General features: G+C 41.9%; 1 protein-coding gene across 5 annotated transcripts in view; it reads left to right on the top strand.

Annotated features, from left to right (window-relative positions):
* Positions 1-25539, top strand: part of LOC124231562 (rho guanine nucleotide exchange factor TIAM1) — a 352980-nt gene that overhangs the window by 303241 nt on the left and 24200 nt on the right. For 4 of the 5 annotated variants that reach the window (XM_046648352.1, XM_046648350.1, XM_046648351.1 and 1 more), the window contains 5 exons: positions 6507-6610; positions 15912-16091; positions 17679-17747; positions 18047-18172; positions 23197-23305. In XM_046648352.1, the coding sequence (XP_046504308.1) occupies positions 6507-6610; positions 15912-16091; positions 17679-17747; positions 18047-18172; positions 23197-23305 (588 nt within the window). The remainder of the gene's footprint in view (positions 1-6506; positions 6611-15911; positions 16092-17678; positions 17748-18046; positions 18173-23196; positions 23306-25539) is intronic. The other variant, XM_046648354.1, reaches the window with a different exon arrangement.

Below are 25539 nucleotides of genomic sequence, written 5' to 3'. Positions count from 1 at the left end.
ATTTATTTTCTTAGCAACTTTTAAATATATAATACAGTATTATTAACTACAGTCACCATGCTGAACATTACATACCTAAGACTGACTTATTTTATAACTGGAAGTTTGTACCTTTGGACCCCTTCAGCCTTTTCAACTCCCCACCTCTGGCAACCACCAATCTGTTTTCTGTATGTATGAGTTCAGGGTGTTGGTTTGTTTTAGATTCCACATATAAGTGAGATCATACTGTATTTGTCTTTCTGTGTCTGGCTCATCTCACTTAGCATAATGCCCTCAAGGTCCATCCATGTTGTTGCATATGGCAGGATTTCCTTTTTTGGGGCTGAGTAATATTCCATGTACACCTCTGTTCATCCTTTGTCTCTTTAGATTTGGCCCTGCTCCCTCTCTGTGCTGCCAAATAGTTCCTGGGCACCTCCCCTGGGCCAGGCGGTGGGCTAAATGCTGGGGAGAGAGGAAGTGAGATCCCTTCTCTGACCCCTTCAGCTACCTCTCAGCCTTGACTTGGCTTTCTTGAGCCATCTGTTTGCATGTGAACTAGTTGGTCAATATGGGCAGCTACCTCCAGGACAATGAAGATAATTCTTTCACTGTCTGTTGTTAGAGGAAAGTCTCTTATATACGGTGAAGGAGAAGCTAGAGTAGGAAGTTGCAAAACTGTTTGTATGGGCTTTCCCAAAAAACTCACTAGTGTTGTTATAGATAAGCCTTTTCAGCTGGGAGGTGTTCAGAGAAGGCCTTGCCATATGGGAGCCAGAACCTGACTTCATTTTGAATTCCCTGTTCCTGCTGGGCTGCTGTCTCTCTTCAGCTTTCTTGAAGTGCACCACTGTCAATTCCTGCCTCTCTGACTTCCTTTGATTACCAAATTCCCCCAACCATTTAGTGATTATTGATTGCTGTGTAAAAACCAACTCAACAGCAACCGTTTAATTTGCTCACTTTTCTATGCTCAACAATTTGGGCTTGGCACCGCTGGGTGGTTATTCTGCTGTCCTGGCCTGGAGTCACTCATGTGGCTGTCATCTGGGCTTGACTGGGCTGGCTTAGGCTGGCCTCAGTCATGTGTTTGGTGACTGGTTGGCTGGGTCCCAGAGGCTAGCTTGGGGTTTCTTTGTATGGTGGGCACATGGTTCCTGGGGGGCCAGACCAGAAACCGCAAGGCCATTTGAGGCCTTACCTCAGAATTCATATAGCCCCACTTCCATCACATTCTGTGGGCCAAAGCGAATCACAAGGCCAGCTCAAATTCATCAGGTGGGGAAGCAGAAAGAAAGATCCGTGCTTAGAGGGATGGGGGGAATCATCACTGTCATCTTTGTAAACTGTCTGCCACAAGCTGCTTTGCCCTTTCTCTTTATATCTTATTTTATTAATTTCTGTCTTCAGCTAAGGGCAGAGGCATGGCATGATGGAGTGTAGAAGAGTATACACTTCAGAATCAGATATACCTACAGTTATCACTTATAGTTTTTTATATTCTACATATTAATATGTTTGCCAGTTATATGTGTTGAAGATACACATATACACACGTTTTCTCGATCTATAATATACCTTATTGCATTTATAGTGCCTTTGGACCAAGAAAAGTTTTAAGGTTAATGGAATCTTATTTCCTATCTCACATGGTTTGTGCTTTTATATCTTGTCCAAGAAAGCCTTCTTTCCCCGAGGTAACAAACATTGTCTTCTGTATTTTCTTCTAAAGGATTTATAATTTGGGCTACTCACGTTCTGGTTTATACCTCCCTGCTACTCATTTTTGTGAATGGTATCAATTAGGGTCCAACTTTATATTTGTCCATGTGGATAAACTACTGTCCTAGAAACATTTATCAAATATTCCATGCCTTTCCCCCGGGTCCACAATGACACATCTGCTGTCCATCACGATTCCACATGTGGGTGGGGCTGTTTCTGGGCTGTCTCTTCTGTTACTGGGCTCTCTCTTCTGTTAGCTCGTCTCCTCGCTAATTCTGCACTGCTTGACATTACTGCAGCTTTATAATACGTTTTGATATCTGGTAGGGAAAGTACCCGATCTTGTTTTTCTTCTCTAAAACTGTCTTCAGTTTTGTTGACCTTTGGCTCTCTCATAACAAATTCAGTTCCCAAAAAAATGCTGCTGGTGTGGTCTGTCTGAATACACATCCTTTGGTATTTGTTGAGACTTAATATTGTGGCTTCATACGTGGCCTGTTTGTATAAGTTGCTAATCCTTGGGAAAAACATGCATTCACAAATCCTTGGGAAAAAGGTTTGAAATACATTCATGGATCAAGCTCAATAATGATTGATGTTCACATCTTCTATATCCTGACTATTTTGTATCTATCCTGACAGTGTCTATCCTGGCTAAATCTATTTTGTGACATTTGTAGAGCTTTCTTTACATTTGTCTCATATATATTTTCATCATTTTATTTTTAATCTTCTATGTCTTTATGTTTAGGTGTATTTCTTGCCTCTAGCTTGTAGGAGGGGCCTCATTTGACATGGTTTTTCGTAACTAAATATGGAGTTTAAGTATTAAGTTTAGCCTACATTTGTTTAGAAGATCCATGTGTTTTCAGTCGTTTCTATCATCTATTTTGCTGTCTTTTTCTTGCTTGTTTTTCCTTCTCTTTCTTCCCCTCTTTTGGTTTGAATTTCTCAATTCAATTCCACTTTCCCCTTTCAACTTACAGAATCTAATTCTATTCTTTTAGTGGTTGCTCCTAAAATTTTAACATGATTCTTAACATCATGGAGGCCAAAGTTAGTCTTTTTATTTCCCTCTTGAAGCACAGAAGGACTGTGAAATGATTTAAATGTAATCACTCCTACCATTCTTTTAGTTGCATCTTGTATTTTTTTTTTTTTTTTTTGTGGGGGAAATTTTCCCCTGCTAAATTTTTGTTCCCATTTTTCCCTTTTTTTTCCCCCCCCCCCCCCCCCCAAACCCCAGTACATAGTTGTATAGCCTAGTTGTAAATCATTCTAGTTACTCTGTGGGATGCTGCCACAGGATGGCTTGGTGACCGGTGTGTAGGTCCATGCTCAGGTCCCAAACTGGCGAGCCCCCGGGCTGCTGAAGCAGAGTGTGTGAACTTAACCACTTGGCCATGGGGCCGGCCCTGCATCTTGTATTTTTGTAACTCTCAAATGCCATTTCTGGGGGCTATGTGGGGTATTGTGTTATACACGAAGACTTAACCTGTGTGTTTATTGGCTCCTTATGCCAGATTGTGTGTGTGTGTGTGTGTGTGTGTGTGTGTATTTCCCCACCCAAAGTACATCCTTTAGAGAATTTTTTAGTGAGGTTCTGTTTATGGTAAACTTTCTCGCTCTTTGTTTCTCAGATATTTTTATAACATTCTTCTTGAATAATATTTTAGACGGAAATACAATTCTATATTGATAACTTCAGCATTTGAAGATTGCCTTGCTATTGTGAAGTAATATCTTCAGGTAGAGCTTCTGGTTTTCTATTCTTTCTTCAACTTTTATTCTTATCTGTTGGCTGTTTAATCTCAGTGGTTACAGTTCTCATTTCTAAAATTTCTATTAATTTACCTAGTCTTTTTTGAAAGTATCTCTTGTTTTTTGTTTCTTTCTTTAGTATTTAAAGCATACTCATTTGATATTCTCCATCTGGTAATTGCAGTATTACTCCTTGGGAACCTGATTCTGCTTCTTTCTGTGCTTGTAATAGTCGATTCTCGGTTCTTATTTGACCAAGTTTTATCTCTGGGCATTTATTACATGATACCATCGTTAAGGCCGAATCCCTTCAGAGTAGATTCATTTTTGCTTCGGCCTGATGCCCTTGGAATACAATTCCAGAACGACTTTAAGTTAATTCTTCATCCAGAGTGTCGTGGACTGAATGTTTGTGTCCGGACAAAATTCATACATTGACGCCCTAACCCCCGATGAGATTGTTCTTAGGAGGTGGGGCCTTTGGGAGTTCATTAGGTTTAGATGACAGTGGCCCCCATAATGAGATTAATGAGAGGAAGAGACCAGAGCTCTCCTGGCACACACACAGAGGAGGTCATGTGAGCATATAGGGAGATGGCAGCCTTCTGGAATAGGGCGGTCACCAAGAACTGAGTCAGCCAGCACCCTGGTCTTGGACTTCCGGTCTCCAGAGCTGAGAGAAATAAATGTCTGCTATTTAAGCCCCTACTCTGTGGTCTTTTGTTGTAGTAGCTTGAGCTGACTGAGACATTAGGGTTTCCTGGATGCAGTACACAGTGAAAGTTTGAATCCCATTCACCATCCACAGTGAGGCCAGCCCGTGGTTATCATCTGAGGGAAGAAACCTCCTTGCTCCCTCCCCACTCTCCTAGCCCAGAGTATGGGCAGAATTCGATAGGCTTCCTTTTCTTTCTTTTTTTTCTTTTGCTAGCGACTACCGTTTTCTTTTACATCTTTATAGACTAAGGTTGTAGCCGTTCACGGGAACCATCTGAATATGGGACATTCAGTTCTCACTCTGCAGCCTGCACTGACCCGATGCCAGTTTTCTGTCTCCTGGCTTCACAGTGAAAACCGAAGGCTCAGGGCTGTGGTTCCCCAGCCGGGGTGGTCCTGCTGCTGGGAAACGAGTGGTGCATTTCTGATTGTCACAGTGACTGGAGAGCACTAAAGGTCTTCAGTGCCCAGGAGCCGGGGAGGCTGTCTACCTGCCAAGTACACAATTTTGCTTTCAAAGAATTGTGCTCCTCCTAACACCAATGCTTTCTTCTCTCCCTTTGGGAAACACCATTCTAGGGTGTGGGGACTGGTGGATTTCCTCAGCACTCCATGCCACTGGGACTGGCCCACTACTCCAGCTTCCTTTAATTTCTTCATTTTGGTTTCTGGGGATTTCTTGGAGCTCAGCTTTATGTTTCAAAAGGATTTTGTTATATATTTGATTTAGCCTTTCTAAGTGTTTTGTAGAAGTAGGGTTTTTTGCTTGCTTTTCAGAAGACCTAGCCCACAGTATCATTAACAGTGAAAGTGTTTTCATTCATTTTGCAGTATTTCGTGAGCATCAGCTAGACCCCAGGCATTGTGTTATCCAGTGGGGATATACAGGGTCCCAACCTTCATCTGGGGGTGCCATTCTGCAGACTGCCATGTGAGAGGTGCCCCTGTGTGCCGTGCAGCTGGCCATCCTGGTTAGGGCTGAATTGAGCCGTGGTTCCTGCCGTCTCAGAGACTAGCACCATTAGCAGTGTCCCTAAATGAGCTTTTCAGCTCTTCCACATTGGCAATCAACTCTTCCCCTTCTTTCTGGTCCCAGCATCTAGGTCTTTGCCCCCATACAAAGTATTCAGTCATTTTTTTTCCCATGGAGGTGACGGTATGCCATGGTGGATGTCCACCAAGTTAACGGAACTTCTTTCTTTGACCGCTACCATCCTATCATAGAGGAAGCAAGTAGGTAAAGAAATGCAAGAAAATTAGATCCAGAGCAAGAGGTGGGCAACAGCTGGAAACCTCCAAGCCATACAGGTGTGTTCACATCATTGGTGCTTCATTCCAGAGGCGGGGAAGGGACCGGACCGCAGGACGCAGCCTTGGAGCAAAGTTTGCTCAGAGGTCGGCTTCCTCCCTGAGTTTCTCACCCAACTTAGAATTTGAACAGAAAGAGAGGCCAAGCAGCTTATAACTACAATGGTGTCCATGGAGTAAGGCGGCCTCTTTGTAGAGTGAGGTTTCCATCCAGAGTCCAAAAGTGGCTCCTTCCACTCTCATTTCCTCTCTTTCTTTCTTTCTCCCTCATCCGGTTATGTGATAGTGCTGTCGTCCCTGATCCAGTGCCAGACTGGTTTGATTTCCACTGTCTCATCAGACTAGCTAGAGGTTTTTAAATGACCAGAGCCTTGCTACTCCAGGTGTGGTCCATGGATGTATAGTACGAATGGGTATCATCTTGGAGCTTGTAAGAAATGTAAAATTTTAGGGCCAACCCCAAATCTGATGAATCTGAATCTTCATAACATGATCTGCCAGGGGGTTCAGACGCTCCTTAAATTTGAGAAGCCCTCCAGAGGAAAGTGATTGTAATGTTCCCTCCCTTCGCTTTTGATAGAATATAGTGGGGATTACGGGACAGTGGTGTTATATGATGTTTATAGTTTGCAGGACTTGGCAAAAACAGATGTCACAGGTATTATGGACTGGATGTTTGTATCCCTGGGTCCACCTCCAGATACCATCTCATTGGGGGTTAGGGCTTCAACCCATGAACTTTGGGGGGGACACCATAACAATTATTATATATTATAAAATATAAATAAGAAAAATACACTATATTAATATAAATTATATTAATATAAAATAATAGTAGTAGTGATAATAAAAACAGCAAAAACTAGCATTTATTGAGCCAAGATCATGGAGCTCACCCTTGGAGGGTGAACACTATCTGTACGTGTCACGAGCTTGACCCCATGTGCCCCTTGCATGGGCCTGGCTTTTAGCGGTTCCCGTTGACCCACATTTCTCCTGCTTTCGTCTTGCAGGGCACGGCCCCTGCAGTGAGCAGGGCGGCAGTGCTGAGGTTGCTCCGGAGGAGACCGAAGGGCCGGACCTGGAATCCTCAGATGAGACTGATCACAGCAGCAAGGTGAGATTCTCATTTTCACGTCTCCCGTCTTGAAGCACCCAAGAATCACAGCTGACGCGTCACCTTTGCAGCTGTGTGTGGTTAGAAGGCCTCTCCACGGGACCACAGTGTTTTTACTTCTGAGATTTTGCTAAATAGGATATGAAATCCAAGTTACAGCCTTAATAACAAACCCATACGTGCGTGTAGAGGACCGAAATCACTCTTAATGAATTGAAGTCTCATTTCATGCTCTTTCCTTCCCCTATCTGCATTTGCGTGTGATGAAACAGCATCCAAAATGCGTGTGATGGGGTCAGTTACACTTTCTTGCTATTCATCGGTTCTATAATGAACTCCTTTTGCATTGTCTGTCTTCAGCTCTTGTTAAAGGTGAGCATCTTTTACATTGAAGGGAAAGAAACAATTTTTTTATTGATCCAAATAGAGCATTCCTTGATTGACTGAGCACTGTGAGAAAGTTCTTATTCTCTCTCTTTGGTGCATAATTCATCATGCTTTTATCCCATGTCACACAGAGTTCTGTGGGTCCATAACCTCTTCTCATCACAGCCTCCGAAGCATAATTTAAAAACTGTGTTACCTATATCCAAAGGACCCCTCTCCCATGAAAGCCATTGAGTGTGATTATGTTTCTGTATTTCTTCACCTTTTTTAATAATGTTGTTGACCTATTTATGTTGATCCCGCTACCTGTCTTTTTTTTTTTGTGACATTTACCAGTCACTTAACCTGAGCGAATCACATAACTTTGAATTAGACCTTTGTTTTCTCATCTGCAACATCAGAGTGACTCTTGCCTTTGTCCACTGACCGGACGATTGGATGTGCTAAATAATGTAATTATGGGAGACACATTGATAATGGAAATATACTATTCAAATGTGAACCATTATTTTAAAAACCTACATTTTTATGTGTGTCCTTTTTAATCTCTTTCTGTATTTGTATTCAGTCATGTGTCACTTAACATAGTTCTGAGAAATGTGTCAGGCAATTCCATTGTTGTGGGAACATCATAGAGTGTACTTACACAGACCTAGATGGCGTAGCCTACGACACACCTAGGCTCTATGGTACTGATCTTATGGGACTGCCATGGTATACGCGGTCCATTGTTGACTAAATCGTCATTAAACAGTGCGTGACTGTATCTCTGTAAAATTTTCTTGAATGTATGTTTGACTATCTTCAGTGTCTGTTTTACCTAGATATGTTTCTCTTTTATTCCCATAAAATCATCATTCTCAGTGTCTTTTTAAGTTGAGCACAGTATAAAATTTAACATTTTAAAGTAATTTACATATTTATAAATTTCATATTTATATGAAATATTTATATGAAATTACATATTTATAAATTTATAAATTATAGACTTAAAGGCTTTATGTGGTTGGTTATTAATTAAAAAGCAACTGAATGGAAATACACACGTCTCAGTTAAAGCCAGACAAACTAACAAAAACTGGCTTAAAGTTGCTTTTTATCTTTATGGCTCTTACCTTCCTTTTACCTATTTTTGTTGGGGTGGGGGGTCAGGAAGGGTCAGTTGCCCTCAAGAGAAACAAATATTTCCACACTGAGGTAAGTTACTTTAAAGGGTATTTATTAAGTTATTCTATTATTGAAACTAAAAATGTTACTTCTCAATTTCTTATTTGATTTGGGAATACGTTATTTTTTCCTGTATCTAAAACATTTATTTCTCCATATTTTTTAGTCTGGATCACTTTTACCTCATTGTAATAGCCCAGTGTTCTCATCCCCTTGTGGATTTTGAGAGATTGTTTCTGTTTTAAATACAGTGAGTCATGAGTCCTGAGCAGAGTCCTCCGTAATATCAGGTCTGGCAGAGAGTGGAGAGGAAGGATGAGGCCCCAGGGTCTGGTTGTCTGACCCTGGCTGAGTCTCTGACTTGGTGCCTCCTTCTCCGGAGAACAAGACCCTGAAACTCATCTGGAACTGACAGGGTCAAATGTAGGAACAGGGGACGCTGTTCCTGGATTTCCCTGTAGAGATACACGGTGCGCGTTCATAAAAGAGAATTTCTTCCAAATTATTGACGGGTTTGGGTGATGATTTGGGTATTTTTAAAGATTATGTGGTGGACTGCATTGAAACCATAGATTCATATTCCTTTTTGCTAGGTTGGACGTAGTGAGCCCTATGTGACTCTGTACCCTGAAATACTCCCTAGTTTGGGTTTGATTCAGATTTTATCTTCTTTATTTGAACTATTCTGTTATGCAACCCAAGTTACTTAACTAAAATAGCCTTTAATGAGTTAAATTTCTCACTTTAAGGTTTTTGCTTTCAAATATCCAAATTGAGCAAATATTCTTGGAGAAAGGGTCTTACTGTGTATTATTATGGTAAATAAGAGCTAATACTTATTTAGTGTCTTGTATATATCTGTTCCATATTAGCTTATCTCACCCTCACAATATTTCTCAGAGAGAGATACTGTTATTCCCCTTATTATATAGATGATGATACTGGAACAGAGGTTAAGCAACTCCTGAAGGTCACACCACTCTGAGATGGTAAAACCAGGCCTTGTGTTGTTAACTGCTATGTTAAAACTACCTTCTGGACAGATTGTTAAAGTCTCGTGTTAAATACTAAGTTTCAAAAAAGGAAGGAATTAATTAATTCGCGGTGCTATAAGCCAGTTAGATATATACCCTTTAGCCACTTGAATATTTTACTGATGCTGAAGCTTTCAGCATCTTTTTTTTAAGTAAGAGCAAGCATATATCGTATATTTCTTGATTAACATTAAATATTTTTTTTGCTACGTCTCCTATATCAGTGTGTAATTTTTCTTGAGAATAAACCAAACATTAATTTTTTTAAGTTGTGAGCTGTCTGAACACAGAAGGGTCATTTAGCCTTAATTTGAATGCACCAGACTGGTGTAGAATAGAAAAATAAATAAGTAAAGGAATAAATGAAATGAAACAACTAATCATCTTTTGTTCCGGTTGAACATGTGAGGACTCTTGATATTTTTGTTTAATATTTTTGCTGTTCTTCCTGAATGAATTATTTTAGGAAATATTGGGCAGGATAAAGAGAATGTATGTTGGAGTTGTATGTGTTTTCTGATTTTTTTAAATGGCAGTTTTTGCTGCACACAGCCTTTGTGGGTTGAGCAAGTAAGTAATTGCCAGCTTGTTGCTGAGCGGTGGTGGCCCTGGAATGTCACATGTAGTGGGGTGGGGGTTGGGACTTTCACACTGCAGGGCCAGCCTAGTGGCCTTTCTCTTTGTGAGCCACCCCCTTCCTCTGGTGGGGTGACAACCTCAAAGGGCCTCCTCACCAATGGCTGCTTGTCCCCCAGCTTCTAATTGAAAACTCTTGTGTTGGAAATGAATGCTAATGAGCTGCAGGCTGTGGTGTCAGGCGTTCCTGGCGCCCTGGCAGCTGTGATGTTGTTTTCCATTTAGCAAATGTATTAGAATCATTTCCAGAACATTTCCATTCTGAAAGCCCTTTTTGCTTTTTCATCCCAATTCGGATGCTCTCGGAAATGTCAGCTTTGGTCACCAAGCATTAGCGGACCATGTGAAAATAGAAACTGTTAAAAAAAAAAAAAAAAACAGTTTTGTTTTTCAGTGCCTGCTCCCCCGACTCAGCGAGGGGTGTCTTCAAAGTTGCGGGAGGAGCCGGGCGGGTGTAAGATGCCCGTGCGGTGCCTGCCGCTGGCCAATCAGCTGATCCCGTCCGCAGAGCCAGCCGCTGACATCCCGGGGAGGCATTTTCTGCTTTGGCTTTTGCTTCTTTTGGCTCCCCCTTTCTGGAACTTTTGTTGCTTAGCCAGGTGAAATCAAAGCATGAATTCCTGTCCCCCGTGCAGCCTTTGACACTTTCCCAGAGGGCCCGGATGGGAAGTGGGTGCTGCTCCCCGGCTTGCATGGTCGCTGTCCTGTCTGTTTTGCGGTGCAGCCGTGGGTTTTCACGGGAGAGCCGGCGCGAGCTCTCTCAGAGGATGCTCTCTTGGGAGCTGAAAGGTGTTTGGTGCTCTCGGAATATTTTCGAAAACTTCCGCTTCTGTGCCGAGCACGTCAGGTGGTAGAATTACCATGAGGATATATATTCTCGATGATGTCTGCTCTGTGGAAAATAAAGCGCAAGGCCAGGATTGAAAACAATGACAAGTCCGGTGATTCTATGTATCGGACGCTTCATCTGGTGAGCACGTTTGAAATCTAGCAAGCCTTGTTTATGTTACAATTTTCCAGCTGAATTGTTTCCCTACCCAAAGGTTGTTGATTATGCTCCTCCCATTTTCCCCACATTGTATCCTTTTTCCCTCTAAAGCCTCTTGTTGATAAGGAGTATATATTTTAACATGGGGGTGGGGCGTCTTTAGTTGGTGTGAAGTCTTTCTGCCTGACATCTTTCCTTGTATCTATTTTTTCATTCTTAAATGGCAAGAAGATGTATTATGTATTTTTTAAACTGTGTTATTTAAATTGTTCCTCCTTTCTTTTGGTTGTTGAGATTTGGAGCATGTCTGTGTTGGATGTATGGCAAAGCTCCTCCTGCTCGCCCTGGATCGGGTAGTCTGACTGTCCAGCCGGCATTTCTGGAAGGAGAGTGTTCAACTTGCCTCCTGTAAACTCTCATGTGCTTTCGGCTTTCTTTCTGCTGACTTGAGATAGAGGTGGATGTCGAAGTGTTGGCTCAGGGGATGTGTTCACGGGTTAAGGTCCGCTGGTCTCTATTGGACATGTCAGTTCCTGCAGTAAATGTTGACTCCCTAATAAGAAAATTTAGTGGGTTGATGGTAAGGAGTAATTTAACAAAATCAACTTAAACTTTTTAATAATTTAATATTAACATCAGAGTCTACTGACTATTGGATTTTGTGTCATTGAATGAAACTTGAACTTTGACAGTGAGTATGTCTCGTTTACTCAGATGTGTTTCTTGGATGTTTCTTCTTCAAAGATTATTCTTCAGGAGACCAAGAAGGTGGTAGAGAACTCTAGGGGTTACCATTGTATATAATGGTCTTTGAAATGATGGAGTACATTGCCTTGGTGTTTGTCCCTAAAAAAACTTGAATAAAGGTTATGAGATTTTTAGGCCGCTGCGGCCCCTTTAAATCTGTAGGAGGTGTTAAATCGGTCAGACTCAAAGGGACAGTTTTAGGACTCGGAACTCATCTAGAGATAGAAGGTGCCTTTAGTGGTTGCATAACAGGAAGAGCTTAAACAGTTGGGTAGCTTGAGTCGATAGTGTGTACTTAAAAGTCTGCCCCGTCTCTTTTTTGTACTTTGTTTTCATCTTCCCCAGGAAGAAAGCGATATTATAAATGCTGAGCTTGATGCTGGCCTCAGCAAAGTGGCCTGTTTCCTCCTGCAGTTGCCCTATTCGTGTCTGTGTGTTGGTTGGATAATTCTTTGTCCCGACAGGGGAACAGTTCTGCTCCCCTTTCTCAGTTTTAAGCTGGCAGCTCTGAAATGCCTGGAAGTGCTTGTCTCTGCAGTCCTCAGGTTGGGGAGGGGTCCAGGCTTCTCCCATTGGAGAAGGCTTAGCTGTCTTCTCCCTCTTGGTGATCCTTCTCTGCTTGTCTCAGTTCTAGAAAACTTGGCTTTCAGGAGCGAGCTGAGAACCTCCGATGGCAGCTGCTTCTCTGGGCACTTCTGGCCTCAGTGCTTGGTGTATGAATGACGGGATGCCACGTAACACTCAGTGGTGGAGTGGGGAAAGCACCGCACTGCATTCCTCTTACATCCTACGACATGCTGAGCTACGTAGAGATGGTCCCCATGGGTTTCGATGTAAAGAAGTGGGGCCATAGTAAGGGGGCAGGGCAGGGGACTTGAAAGCGGGGTCTCAACATGTAAACTCTTTAGATTAGAGGCGTTCTAAGAAGACCTGCATTTCATACCTCCTTCTAAGGATACTTTTTGGGTAATATTTTAGTAAAGCAAAATTCTCAAACTTGATGACAGCCTTTTCAGTTCATCGTTTCCTAGCAAAAATTCCATTAAGAACCTTGTAAATAACACCACTTGACAATATAGGTATTATATATAACTTGTAATTCTGTTTTATTCTTCTTTATTTAAATAACGTGGAATTGACAGTAAACAGATTACATCCGTTTTGACTCGGTTTCTTGTGGTAAACCTGAGAGTTTACAGCTTGACTCAGAGAACGGGGCTGCCAGCGGAGAAGCAGCTCTGCCCCCTCCTCAATTTCAGACACCACCTGGCTAAATCTGTCCTAGCCTTAGGAATGTGTCTACTGAGGAGGGGATGCCTAAGGCTGTGAACTCTCAGAAGAGAACTCAAGGGAAGTTTTAGGTGTCCCCTGGGATGCGGAAGGTATTTCCTGATATAATTGAGGACTTGGCTCAGGGTGGAGAAAAGTGAGTAACCTGTTTGGGTAGGAGAAATTGGGTCGGAGGTGGCTAGGTGTAGAGCATTAAAAGTCCACGTCCCACTAACCTAAGCTTTCCTCATGGGCCTGCTTAAAACGAAGGATGCCAGACCTTAGAGATGGTGAACTTTACACAGGCAAAGTCAGGACTCCTACTCACACTCATAAAAATGGAAATCTCAAAGTATTTATGGTGAGACAGAGGGAATGAAACCCCAAAAACGCCATCCCATACTTTCCATTATTATACCCAAATAGAGTGAGAATGGCAAGTCAAAGTGGTGTGACTTGGAAGCACAAAGCGAAGCATCTTTTGGAATTTCCTGCCTTTGGTGTGTGTCAGAGCCCCAAGGTGGTAACCTTTGCCTTTTCTTAAAGTGTGGGGCATCCTTGGTATAATATATGAGGACGCTGGATTTCACTTGGCAGCTTATCTAAATGATAAAGCTGTAGAAAGATGTACTGTGTCTCTGATGGGCATTCAATGATAGACTTATCATGACTTGTAGCTTTCATATTAATTTGCATATAAAGGACAGGTGGCTGTTGTTATCGTTGGGACATTTAGAAAATCACTGTGTAAGCAAAGGTACCAGTTATACATTTGTTGTGTCGGGTTCCTGTGCCGAGTGCCAAGTCAAAGCAGCAAAGGAGAGTTTGGGATAAGCTGGAGGGCAGGGCACTTAGTTGTCAGCCGTTACCATCTGTCCATGGGATTTTCATTTTGCTGAGGTTTTTCTCCCCCCATCATGTCTATGTTATAATGCAGTTACCTATTACAGTTATCATTGGGTCATCTAACAGATGCGTGGACATTTTTGTTAAAATGGATCTACTTGCTCCTTTTAATTTTCAAGACAAAGCTATAATTTATTTGTATATTTAAGGATGATGTTGAGTTCACAAAACCCTGACATGGAAACAAGCTTTGATTAAAAACAAATTATCTTTTTTTTTCCTAACTGTCTGAAACACAGATCCATAGAGAACTTGAATAGTGCCACTGACAGGTGACTAATACTTTCTGGCAAGTATGACCAGTGTTGATGCTGGTAATAAATAAGCTGTGGTAATTGTAAGATAATTGGAATAGTAATTAGGGATTTGCTCCTGGCTCTCCTCTTCCCTGTCCTGACTTTGCTGCTAAGGCATCCTTGTTAGGTTCTCACTTCCCACTCCCTTGTACTGTCTTTATTCCAGGCTTCCTTTTCCTTGGGATGTTCTAATGAGGGAAGGCCTGTTAATGTTAGCTGCCCTCCTCTGTGTTGAAAAATTGCCCCCATGGAATACGCTTTAGCTTCTCTGCCCTCCAAAATGTCAGCCTTGACTTTCAGCCCTGTGTACCATCTGTTTTGGGGAAGATATTCTCATCTTCCTCCTGGATAGATGGGTGAGAGAAGAAGTGATTCTTTATTTACACAGGTCTTTATTGGAAATACTTTATGCCTAGGGATGAATTAGACGATAGTAGCAGAGAAGAGAAGTATGAGAAGGCAGCCATGACCTTCAAGGAGATACCCATCAAGCATTTGTCAATGAGCCAGCCCTGATGGCCTAATGGTTAAAGTTGGGCACATTCCACTTCAGTGGCCTAGGTTCGGTTCCCCAGCCTCAGAACCACACCACTTGTCTGCCAGTAGCCGTGCTGTGGTGGTGTCTCACATAGAAGAACTAGAAGGACCTGCAACGATACACAACTATGTAGTGGGGCTTTAGGGGGGTGGAAAGGAAGAAAAAGGAGAAAGATTGGCAACGATTAGCTTAGGGTGAATCTTCCCCTGCAAAAAACAAACAAAAAAAATCATTTGTAGAGCAGTGCATTTGAACACATATTAATAAGCTAGATTTTGTGCTACAAAAGAGCCTCTGGAGTAATTCCCCAGAGAGCTTTAAAAAATAGTGACACTTGCATGTCCCATCGCGGAGATTCTGATTGACTTGATATGGAGGGTGCACTGGGCGTTGGGAGGTTTCCAGGCTCCCCAGGTGATTCCAGTATGCACCCAAGCTGGAGAACTGCTGGTCCCACAGGGTTCTCAGCAGCCTCCCTACATCCCTAGACTGATGCTTTGGAGGACTGTTTTGCTTACCTTGAAAAGTTGGCATTTTAGAATCCTGGAATCCTGAACTTCCACCTGAATCATCCCGGACATAGATTAGGTAGAGACTGGGCTCTCCCATTGAGGCCGTGCTCAGGGCCCAACACCCTTTATTCCTAGAGGGCAGTGGTATCTTTCTGCCTTTGGTGAAGCTGGAGAGGTAGAAACTTTTTTAAGTATATGGGTATCTTTCATTATCTGGAAAATTGCCTCAGTGTCCGTTTTTAAGAGAGCCAGGAAGAATCTTAGCTTATAAAACCATCTTCCAACATTGCAAAGTAAGTATGTACAGAACACTTAACTGGGAGTCTGATAATGAATGATCCTTGTATTTTGTGTAAAATGCACTTAAGTTCTCTGTGTCTCTGTCTCTTCTCTTTGGGAAGCTTCTTGCAGTGGTTAAGAACACAGGTTTTGAACCACACTGCCTGGTTCAAATCCTACCTCGGTCATTTTTGAGCTGAGTAATCTTGGATGAGTTACTTAACCTCCCTGGGCCTCCATTGTCTCAGCTGTTATGTGGGGATGCTAATAGCCCTTACATGCCATGTAGGAGGATTAAATGGCATCGGACCAGTGCCTGGTGTGCAGTGAGCGCCCAGTCTGTGTCAGCAGTTGTTCCTATGGTGGTTGTGAGCATTCAGTGAGCTCTCATAGGTGTGGAACAATTTGGGGAAATGAGAGATGTAATTCGTGTGTGTCGGGTCACTAACCAGGAAGAACACCGTAGGAGGGTCAGCTGTCAGACAAGTCACTCTGCTGAGGGATAACTGCGTCTGCCTTGCCTTTTAAACTGTGCTCTGAAGAGTACGGAACAGGTGGCCGCATTTTGCCGCAGTCTGCATGAGATGAACCCCTCTGACCCGAGCTCATCTCCCCAGGACTCGGCCGGGCCTCAGCTGGCCACCATGAGACAGCTCACGGACGCCGACAAGCTGCGCAAGGTCATCTGTGAGCTGCTGGAGACGGAGCGCACCTACGTGAAGGTGGGTCTGTTCCCCTGCCTCCCTCCTCCCGAAGCAGGGAACGTGGTGTGGTGGTACTGTTTTTGACTAACCACAGAGCCAGATCACGGTACTGAAGAGTAGCTTGGTCCCTCCTGTGAAACTTGGCCTTTGTTCTGAATGTCGAGGTCTCCTTTTGTGCTTTAAGGAAGCACGTCAATTCCTAGAGAAATTCATCGACGTATGTAACTGACCGACTCACTGAGAAAGGAGATAATGGTAAAGTAGTAAGTGGTCCTCTGACCTTTCTAAATATGTTGTTGAGCTGATACTAAAACTGAATTTGATTTTGGAAAAATTTAAGGCTATTTATCTTAAAAATCTAATTTGAGGGGCTAGCCTGGTGGAGTAGTGATTAAGTTCGCACACTCTGCTTTGGTGGCCCAAGGTTGCCAGTTTGGATCCTGGGCATGGACCTGTACCCTGCTCATCAAGCCATGCTGTGGCAGGCATCCCACATAGAAAGTAGAGGAAGATGGACATAGATGTTAGCTCAGGGCCTGTCTTCCTCAGCAAAAAAGAGGAGGATTGGTGGCAGATGTTAGCTCAGGGCTGATCTTCCTCAAAAAAAAAAAAAAAAACCAAAATCTAATTTTAGTCTAGGCAGAAAGAAAGTGTCTGTTTTCCTTGTATTATCACTTGTTCTGACGTTTAGTTCTATTCCTATAACTATATAATTTATTCCTAAATATTTTATAATATGTATAACTATTGTTTAAAAATGATTAATGAAGACAATGTGGGTGATACAAACAAACTTTATTTAGCGCTTCATGAAGTGGACAGTCTCCTTGGAGGGCCGCAAAGTGGGGTGAAAGACGAGAAGCTCCTTTTATAGGATAAAGAATAAAGAACAAGGAAGAGACAAACGGACACTGATTGGCTGAGGCCACACAGTTAGTTTTGTTTGGAGAGAGAAAGCCCAGAGTTGGCTTGGCGTTTGGGGGTTGGCTGACTGGATAGACTGTGTTTCTGGTCAAGTGGAGCATTTACAGGGATGTGAAAATTGTCTGTTTCCGTTTGCTTATGTGACACCCCGGTCAGGAGCGGCTTCATCTTGGGCCTGCAAAGTTATTTCAACACTGTATAATTTATAATATACTCCTTAACTACATAATTCCTGTAACTATAACAATTGTATAATTAGATATTCCTATAACCATATAATTTAGTAGTATATAGTTATATGTTACAACAGTATGATCTGTTTTTAGTGATCTATTTTAGTCATTAAATCAGGGGCCAGCAAATTATGGCCCTTGGGCCAAATCTAAGCCCTTTGCCTGTTTTTACAAATAAAGTTTTATTGGAACACAGCCATGTGCATTAATTTATGTATCATCTATGCCACTTTCCTGTTATAGCAGCAGAGCGAAGTAGTTGTGACAGAGACCATATGGCCTGCAGAGCCTGAACTATTTACAGAAAAGCTTGGCTCGTTCTTTTTTTAATGAACCTTAATGAGCTTGAAGACTGTAGTGTTAGCCTTTGGGGCATAATCTGGTTTTTCTCCCTTAGATTCTTTATAGACTTTTAAATGTGCTAATGAGGTATCCTTTCAACCCTTAGGACTTGAACTGTCTCATGGAGAGATACCTCAAACCTCTTCAGAAGGAAACTTTTCTCACCCCAGATGAGGTATGGTGGAAATTGTCTTAACTTTGTGAGGGTCACACTGCAGTTTGACTTGTGATAAGGAAGGAGTGGGGAGCATGTGCAACACTGAAAGCATTTTGAATTCATTTAATTGTAATAAATAGGTCAAATCCTTGACTGCTAAGCTCTTTGCTTGTACTTGGAGAGGAAGAAGCTGCCCCCAGCCTCTGGTGTTGGGATCATTATCTTAATTGATGAGTCTTGATAGAAAAACGTCAGATGCCAATATGTTTCTAAATGCTAATGAAGGACGAGGTGGATTAAATTTTCTCATTTTCCAGCTTGATGTGCTCTTCGGAAATTTAACCGAAATGGTAGAGTTTCAAGTAGAATTCCTTAAGACTCTAGAAGATGGAGTGAGACTGGTACCGGATTTGGAAAAGCTTGAGAAAGTCGATCAATTTAAGGTAAGTCTCAGCCTCAGTTGGTATAAAGTTGAGTCCTAATGTCGCTGGTGGGTTATCCTTTAGGGTGAAGTTGAATCTCCTGGTTACCATCACAGGAGGCAATATGCTGTCTTGGGTAAGTTCTTGGCTCGTGATGTTGAGTCTTCATCGGACTGCCAGTGAGGGTCAAGTCCTCAGGGGATTCTGGGAGCACTGTGTCTTGCTTGTCTGGCTAAGGTAAAACCAGTGCCGTCAACTTCATTAAACTGGTGCATCTGCTGGCTTCTACTCTGGAAGATGGAGGAACGTTCACCTTCCATTCTGTTTAGGTGGGGGCCTTCAATGCTTGCTACTAGCAAATTAGACTAGCACCCTTGGTTTCCCAGTAAACAGATTAATTTATCCTGTTCTAGGAAACTTTGCTTAACGGAAATACTTATCATTATCCAGGAGAAAGACAATCTTCCAGCACACAGTGTCCTTGTAGCCTTAATGAGGATTTATGAGGAGTACCTTAGTGAGGATGCTTACGGCTTATTTCCTCCTCCTCGTTGGCTTTCCTTTATTGCAGAGATTTCCTGTGCTGCACTTGCAATCGACAAAGCTCGTTGATTCGTGCACACTGGTGTTGGCTTACATGTCACCCTCATGTACTTTTAAAAAACAGATTAGTTGAAGTATAATTGACATACAATACACTGCATATATTTAAAGCGTACAATTTGGTGAATTTTGACATATGTCTACAACTGTGAAACCATCACCACAATCAGGATAATGAGCATAATCATCGCCCCCAAACGTTTTCCCTGCTCTTTTGTGATTCCTTTCTCCTGCTCTTCCCACCTCTGAGCCACAGGCAGCTATGCTCTGCTTTCTGTTACCATAGCTAGTTTGCATTCCGAGATTTTATATAAATGGAATCATGCAGCATATACTCTTTTTAATGTGACATCCTTTCCTCGGCATAATTATACTGAGTTCCATCTGTGGTGCTGCATATGTCAGTCTATCAATAGTCTATGCTTTTTTATTGCCAAGCAGTATTCCATCGTATGGATGCACTACACTCTGTTATCTGTTCACCTTTCTTGGGCATTTGGATCGTTTCCAGTTTTTGACAATTACGAATGAAACTGCTATGAACATTGTGTGTAAGTTTTAGTGTGGATCTTTGCTTTCATTTTTCTTGGGTAAATAGATACCTGTGAGTGGAATGGTTAGACCATATGGTAGGTGTACTTTTAACTTTTTAAGAAACTGCCAAACTGTCTTCCAAAGGCGTTGTACCAATGCACCAGTGTCCACTCTCACCAGCAGTTCCTCTTCTGTCTAATGAGGTCGTGGTCACTCTTTTTAATTCTAGCCATTCTAACAGGGATGTGGTGGTGCCTCATTGTGGCTTTAATTTTAATGTCCCTAATGACATGACAATGGGCGTCTTTTTATGTGCTCATTTGCTTTCAATATATCCTCTTGGGTGAAGTATCTTTTCAGATCATTTGTCCTTTATTGTATTGGGTTGTTTGTTTGCCTATTATTGAGTTTGATTGTTCTTTGTATATTTTGAATGTAAGTCCTCTCCCAGATGTATGGTTTGTAAATACTTTCTCCTCTTCTGAGGCCTGACTTTTCATAGTGTCTCTCAAAGAGCAGAAGTAGTCTTAAATTTTGATGAAGTCTAGTTTCTCAAATTTTTCTTTTTTGGGGTCATACTTTTGGTGTCATATCTATGAAATCTTTGCCTAAGTGAGGGTCATAAAAATTTTCTTCAGAAGTTTTGTAGTTTTGAGCTTTATATTTAGGTCTCTGATCTGTTTTGAATTATATTTGTTACGGTATGATGTATGAATCAAGGTCTGTTTTTCTCTTTTTTTGAGGAAGATTGGCCCTGAGCTAACATCCATGCCCATCTTCCTCTACTTTGTATGTGGGACACCTGCCATAGCATTCCTTGATAATAGGTCCACACCTGGGATCTGAACCGGCAAACCGTGGTTTGCCAAAGCAGAGTGTGGGAACTTGACTGCTACGCCACCAGCTGTTAACAGGGTCAATTTTGTTTTGCATATGAACATCTAGTTTTTCCAGCACTATTTGTTGGAATGATTTTTCTATCCTTTTCCACTAAGTTACTTTTGCATTTGTGTTGAACTTAAGTTAAGTTGTCCATATGTGTGTGGGCCCCCTTACGCTCTGACTGTCTTCTAACACATGCAGAAATCTGGCTGTGTAATGTCAGCACACAATTATAGGAACTGAGGGGAAGACTAGCTTGTCTATCTTGATGTGTTTTTTGTGTCAAGTCTTTAAAGAGCCTCTCTTCAACAGGGGCTGTTTAGAATATGCACACATTCACACACTTAAGTATATGAATATATATTTATATATAGTTACATATTTTCTTTGGATATAATTTCAGACAAGTTGTAAGAATAGTACAAAGAATTCCTGGATACCCTTCGCCCAGATTCCCCAAATGTTAACATTTAACCACATTTTCTTTATCCTTTCTCTCCCTTCCTGTCTCCTCTGTGTATATTTGTGTGTGTATGAGATATAGAATATAATTTTTTTTCCTGAGCCATTTAAGAGTAAGTTGCAGGCATAATACCCTTTAACCTTAAATACTGCGTATAGATCATTTTCTTGTGTTCAAAAATTGCTTTAAGCGAGTTCATTGTCTCCCCTCTTCAAGGTGGTCATGCCATCGGTTGAAATACAGTTTGGTTCATCAATTTCTGTTTGCAATGATATATATTTTCTAAATTAATAAATTAATTAGTAGCACAGTAGAATGCTTGATAAGGGCCAGGAGTTTGTCACTTAATCAAAAAAGTTGACTGATGAGGAGCCTAATAAAATGGATACAGACATCCCTTAAAAAACGTGGTTTTAATCTGAAATAGCTAACGTTCAGTCTTTTGCTGTGGGGCCAGTTCATTGAGTTTGGGTCCAGGTAATCACTTAAGGAGAGTTGGGTGGACAGAACTGTGAGACGAACATGACTGTGTTATGGGCAGAGTTCTTCTAGGGAGGGTTGGTGCACTGGTTCTAAAGCAAGTTCACTCCACATGGTCATTGTTCTAAATTCTATTTAAGTGGGACCCTCTTCCCTGACGTTCGCTCCTTTGGTTTATTGTATAATCTGGCAATTTCCATTCCATCTGTAAAGCAGGGCTACTGATGCACCGTGAATATTCACCGCCCGGGGGTTTCTCTCCAGCACCTCTGAGTTAGCTTCTCCAGTCAGTGCTCGCTCCGAAACCTGTTGCTATTGCTTTCCACCATTGCTGCTTTGTTTAAATCCTGGTTGTATATTTGCCCAAAATATAAAAACTTGTTAAAATGTTCAAATCATGTTGCATAGAACACTAGTCCTAAAGCAGTCTTAGAAAAAAATAGTTTTGGTCCGGCCCGGTGGCACAGCGGTTAAGTGCGCACCTTCCGCTTCGGGGGCCAGGGTTCGCTGGTTTGCATCCCGGGTGAGGACATGGCACTGCTTGGCAAGCCATGCTGTGGCAGGTGTCCCACATATAAAGTAGAGGAAGATGGGCACGGATGTTAGCTCAGGGCCAGCCTTCCTCAGCAAAAAGAGGAGGATTGGCAGCAGATGTTAGCTCAGGTCTAATCTTCCTCAAAAAAAAAAAGAAAGAAAAAAATAGTTCTGAGGTCGAATAAGTTTTAATAAAATTTCTGCATGGAAATTTGCCATGTCCCTCAGCCTCTGAGCAGCTCTGTGAAGTCCTGAGGAAGAGAAACGCAGGGCAAATGCTGCCTTTTAGTATGAACCCCTCACATTTGTGCACACTCTGTGCCCTAAGATTGCTTTTTAAGACCAGAAGAGTAAATGACGACCTTAACCTTCTATCTGTGGTTGCTGTATGGTAAGTACTTAGTAAATAGTAAGTTAATCAAATGAGTGACTTGATATATGGCTCAAGGGAGGGGTTACATTTAGAACGTGTTCTTCATAACTTTGTTTAATTATTGACTGTGGCTCAAAGGGTACCTCTCACTGGTATCCTCTCAGTCACGGGGGTGAGGTGGGGCAGGGGGCCCTTGAAAAGTGAAAGAAGAAAGTAGAACATGGAGAAAAAGAATTTAGGCCTCTCATCGCCAATTATCTGTGGTCCACAACCTTTTTTGTTGTTTTTAGTAGACAGTCCATCAGAATTCTCTGCGTTGTTCATTAGATAAGATGCACTTTGGGGAACCCAATTTATCACTTAAATCTAGAACCTTATTTTTTTTGCTTGGAACTTAACTTTTCAATTCTAAGCCCAAATAAGCAATACCTCTGTCTGAGCAAGACTAGGTCAATGTGAAGATATAGAAGATATTTTTCTGAGGCCTGATCATTCATATTTATAATTTATATTTATATAAAATATGTTGGATAAAAAGTATCCCTCCTCAGGCATATTAAATTCCTAATAGGGGAGGTCTCCACCCAGTTTTGATCCTTTTCGGGCAAAGGGTATGGGCTGGTGAGGTGAAACCTATTTCCCATAGTTGAGCGTGTTTCTTCCTAATAAGTGTGTTTCTTATGTTCTTATCTACTCCCTGCGAGAAGAGAGCGTGGCGTTGGAGAGGGTGGGGTTAGTGATCAGGGAAATATGTTTTCTACTGTTTGGATGTATGCATTTCCTGGCCTTTTTGTTTGGTTTGTCCCTTCTTTCTCTGAATAGAAGCCGAGAGAACTCAGATTTCTGCCTTTCCCCAAATGCCGTATATATTTTCTCCTTAATATTCAAACATCCCAGATAGGTCATGTGAAGACATAAGCCTGGAAAACCAGTGACATCTCCACTGTAATTACTCAGAAGGCAAAATCCAGCGTCTGTTTCACAGATTGATAAGCCTGAGTACTTTCTGATAGGCAGTTTCAGGCCATCAGTGAGCAGAGAAAGGCTGTGTGACAGGTGTGAAGGATGCTGATTTGGGGGGAGAGTCAGGCAGATGCCAGCTCCCCGCTACATCCTGCTGGTATTTCCAGACAAGGAGGAACATGAACTAACTGCACTTTTTCTCATTAAATCTAGAAAGTGCTGTTCTCTCTGGGGGGATCCTTTCTGTATTATGCTGACCGCTTCAAGCTCTACAGTGCCTTCTGTGCCAGCCATACGAAGGTCCCCAAGGTCCTGGTGAAAGGTAAGGCCTGCAAGGACTGGGTGGCGGGTGGGCATGTCAACTATCAATTCACATTTGTGTGACCCGCTGTGGTTGGGGGACTTTTGGATAGAAATCTAAATCATTGATGTGCCAGATAGAACTTCCAACAAGCCACAGATAAGGGCCCTGAGAAATAAAATGCACTAATATCTTGAATTAACAGTTCTGTCAGTTTTCTTGTAAATGAAAGTTTTGACTCAGCTATTTGGGGCCAGAATTGATGGGTCATCTTGCAATGATGCAAAAATATAGGGGGTTTAGAAATTGCCTGCTTTATTCCTATTTTTCATTAATTTCTTTATAACCTACCACGCTTCCTCTCCCTTCTTGTGGAAGGTCATCTTTCCCTCACCTATTTTTGTTCGTAGGGGTGTGATAATAGCCACCACCATCGCTACTCAAGTTTCGATTGTTCACGAAAATCGCTCAAGTTGCAATTATATTTTGCACAGAACAGAGCAGAATTTTCATGTGGGCAAACTCCTTTTCCTAAGTGTTCTGGGAAGATGCTGGAGCATTCTCAGAGTCTCTAGAAACTTGTTTTGCTTCCGTAGTTCAGCATGTGGTTGTTGGTGATAGGTAAAAGGATTAAAAAAACATTTTCTTGGTAAACAGTAGAACCAACAGAAAGTTCGATTTTAAAGAATCTCAGGAAATCAGGCTGCTCCTGCTTACCACTTCACTGTGGCTGCTGTATGAACAGCTGCTAATCAAAACCCTGAATATGTAAGTAATTAATGCATGTTACGCTTCACTGCCCAAGAGAAGGAGCTTGACTTAATTTGAAACCTATTATAGGAAATATTAGTACAATGCAGGTCTCTGGGTAGCAAAAGAGCCTGGCCCAGATAATGACATACTTAATGGTAGAGAGAGTCTATGCCACAGACTTCTAGTTCAGCACAAATTTAAAGGAAACCTGGGAATTTCCTTGTCATGCTTTCTGACCTAGACAGTGTTTTCACACACGCCATATTGGTCCTGTAGTTCTGTGTGTGCTTTTTACACTTTAACTGAACACTAATTGTTATGAGATTGTTGATGTAACGATTTTAGAGCACTTTGCTCTACAGTAAATTGATATACCCGTTACAGTGCATAGAGCAATTTGCATGAGTTTGGTTTTTTTTTCTCCTGAAGAAGATTAGCCCTGAGCTAACATCTGTGCCAATCTTCCTCCACTTTTTTTATATGTGTGTTGCCACCACAGCATGGCTAACGAGTGGTGTAGGTCCACACCTGGATCTGAACCCATGAACCCAAGCCGCCGAAGCGGAGCACACTGAACTTAACCACTATGCCACAAGGCCGGCCCTGCAGTTTGTGTTATTTTTAATCATTCAATTAGATTAAATTCTGCCCCTGTAGATTTTTCTTAATTCAAAAACATGATTTTTTTGCACCTGAAAAATATTACAGTATCTTTCAAAATTCTCTCTTAAAATATCAGGTATGACTCACATTTTTCTAATGGCCACTTGTGCCGAGAGGGTGAAGAGAAGTCTTTGAGAACAGAAGGTACCATCTAGGATTCTTAACAGACTTGCAGTGAGGTTGGAAATGGCAGTGATAGTCTTGTAGCTCACAAAGAGCCGAGAACCATGCCCTCTTTCGCCCTGACATGAAGTATAGTTGAGGGGTTCAATGCCCATGGCCATGTTTTTGGACTTGAGGATTTGGGAGAGATTCCTAGGCTGCTTGTAGAGGAGGACTGAGACTTGGGATGTTCCGTAGAAGCCATAGCTCCCTCATGCATTGGCTCTGGGCCTGGCCTCCCTTTCCTGGCACACGGTCACTCCATGCCCAGTGCCCTTTTTCTTCATGGATTTGTCCTTTGGAGGGAGGAGAAATGAGGCCTGAACCCATAGAGTCTGATTCCTCTTAATGGGGCTTAAAAGGGATGAAAAGATTGTGGTCTTTGGGAGGCCTTACTCCCATGATGGCTGTTTTTCTGAATTGAATAAAGATAGAAGAATCATTTTACAATTTTGTAAAATGTACAAAACGTCTTCTAGTCTTAGCTCAAACTCCTAATCACTGGAGATGGAAATATATTTTAATCAGAAGCTTTAAAAAAGTGTGTGCCCACTGTTAAATCACTTTTGATACATTCTCCTTTTTTCTTTCCGTGTTTTGCCCTCACTGCAGTCTCTCTTTCCACCATATCTTTGCACTTAGAAGACGTTATTAGCCTTGTCTTCCTAATTATCCGC

Source organism: Equus quagga, chromosome 21, assembly GCF_021613505.1.
Source record: "Equus quagga isolate Etosha38 chromosome 21, UCLA_HA_Equagga_1.0, whole genome shotgun sequence".
NCBI lineage: Eukaryota > Metazoa > Chordata > Mammalia > Perissodactyla > Equidae > Equus > Equus quagga.
The sequence above is the reverse complement of the archived record's forward strand: the minus strand, read 5'-3'. Positions and strand labels throughout refer to the sequence as shown.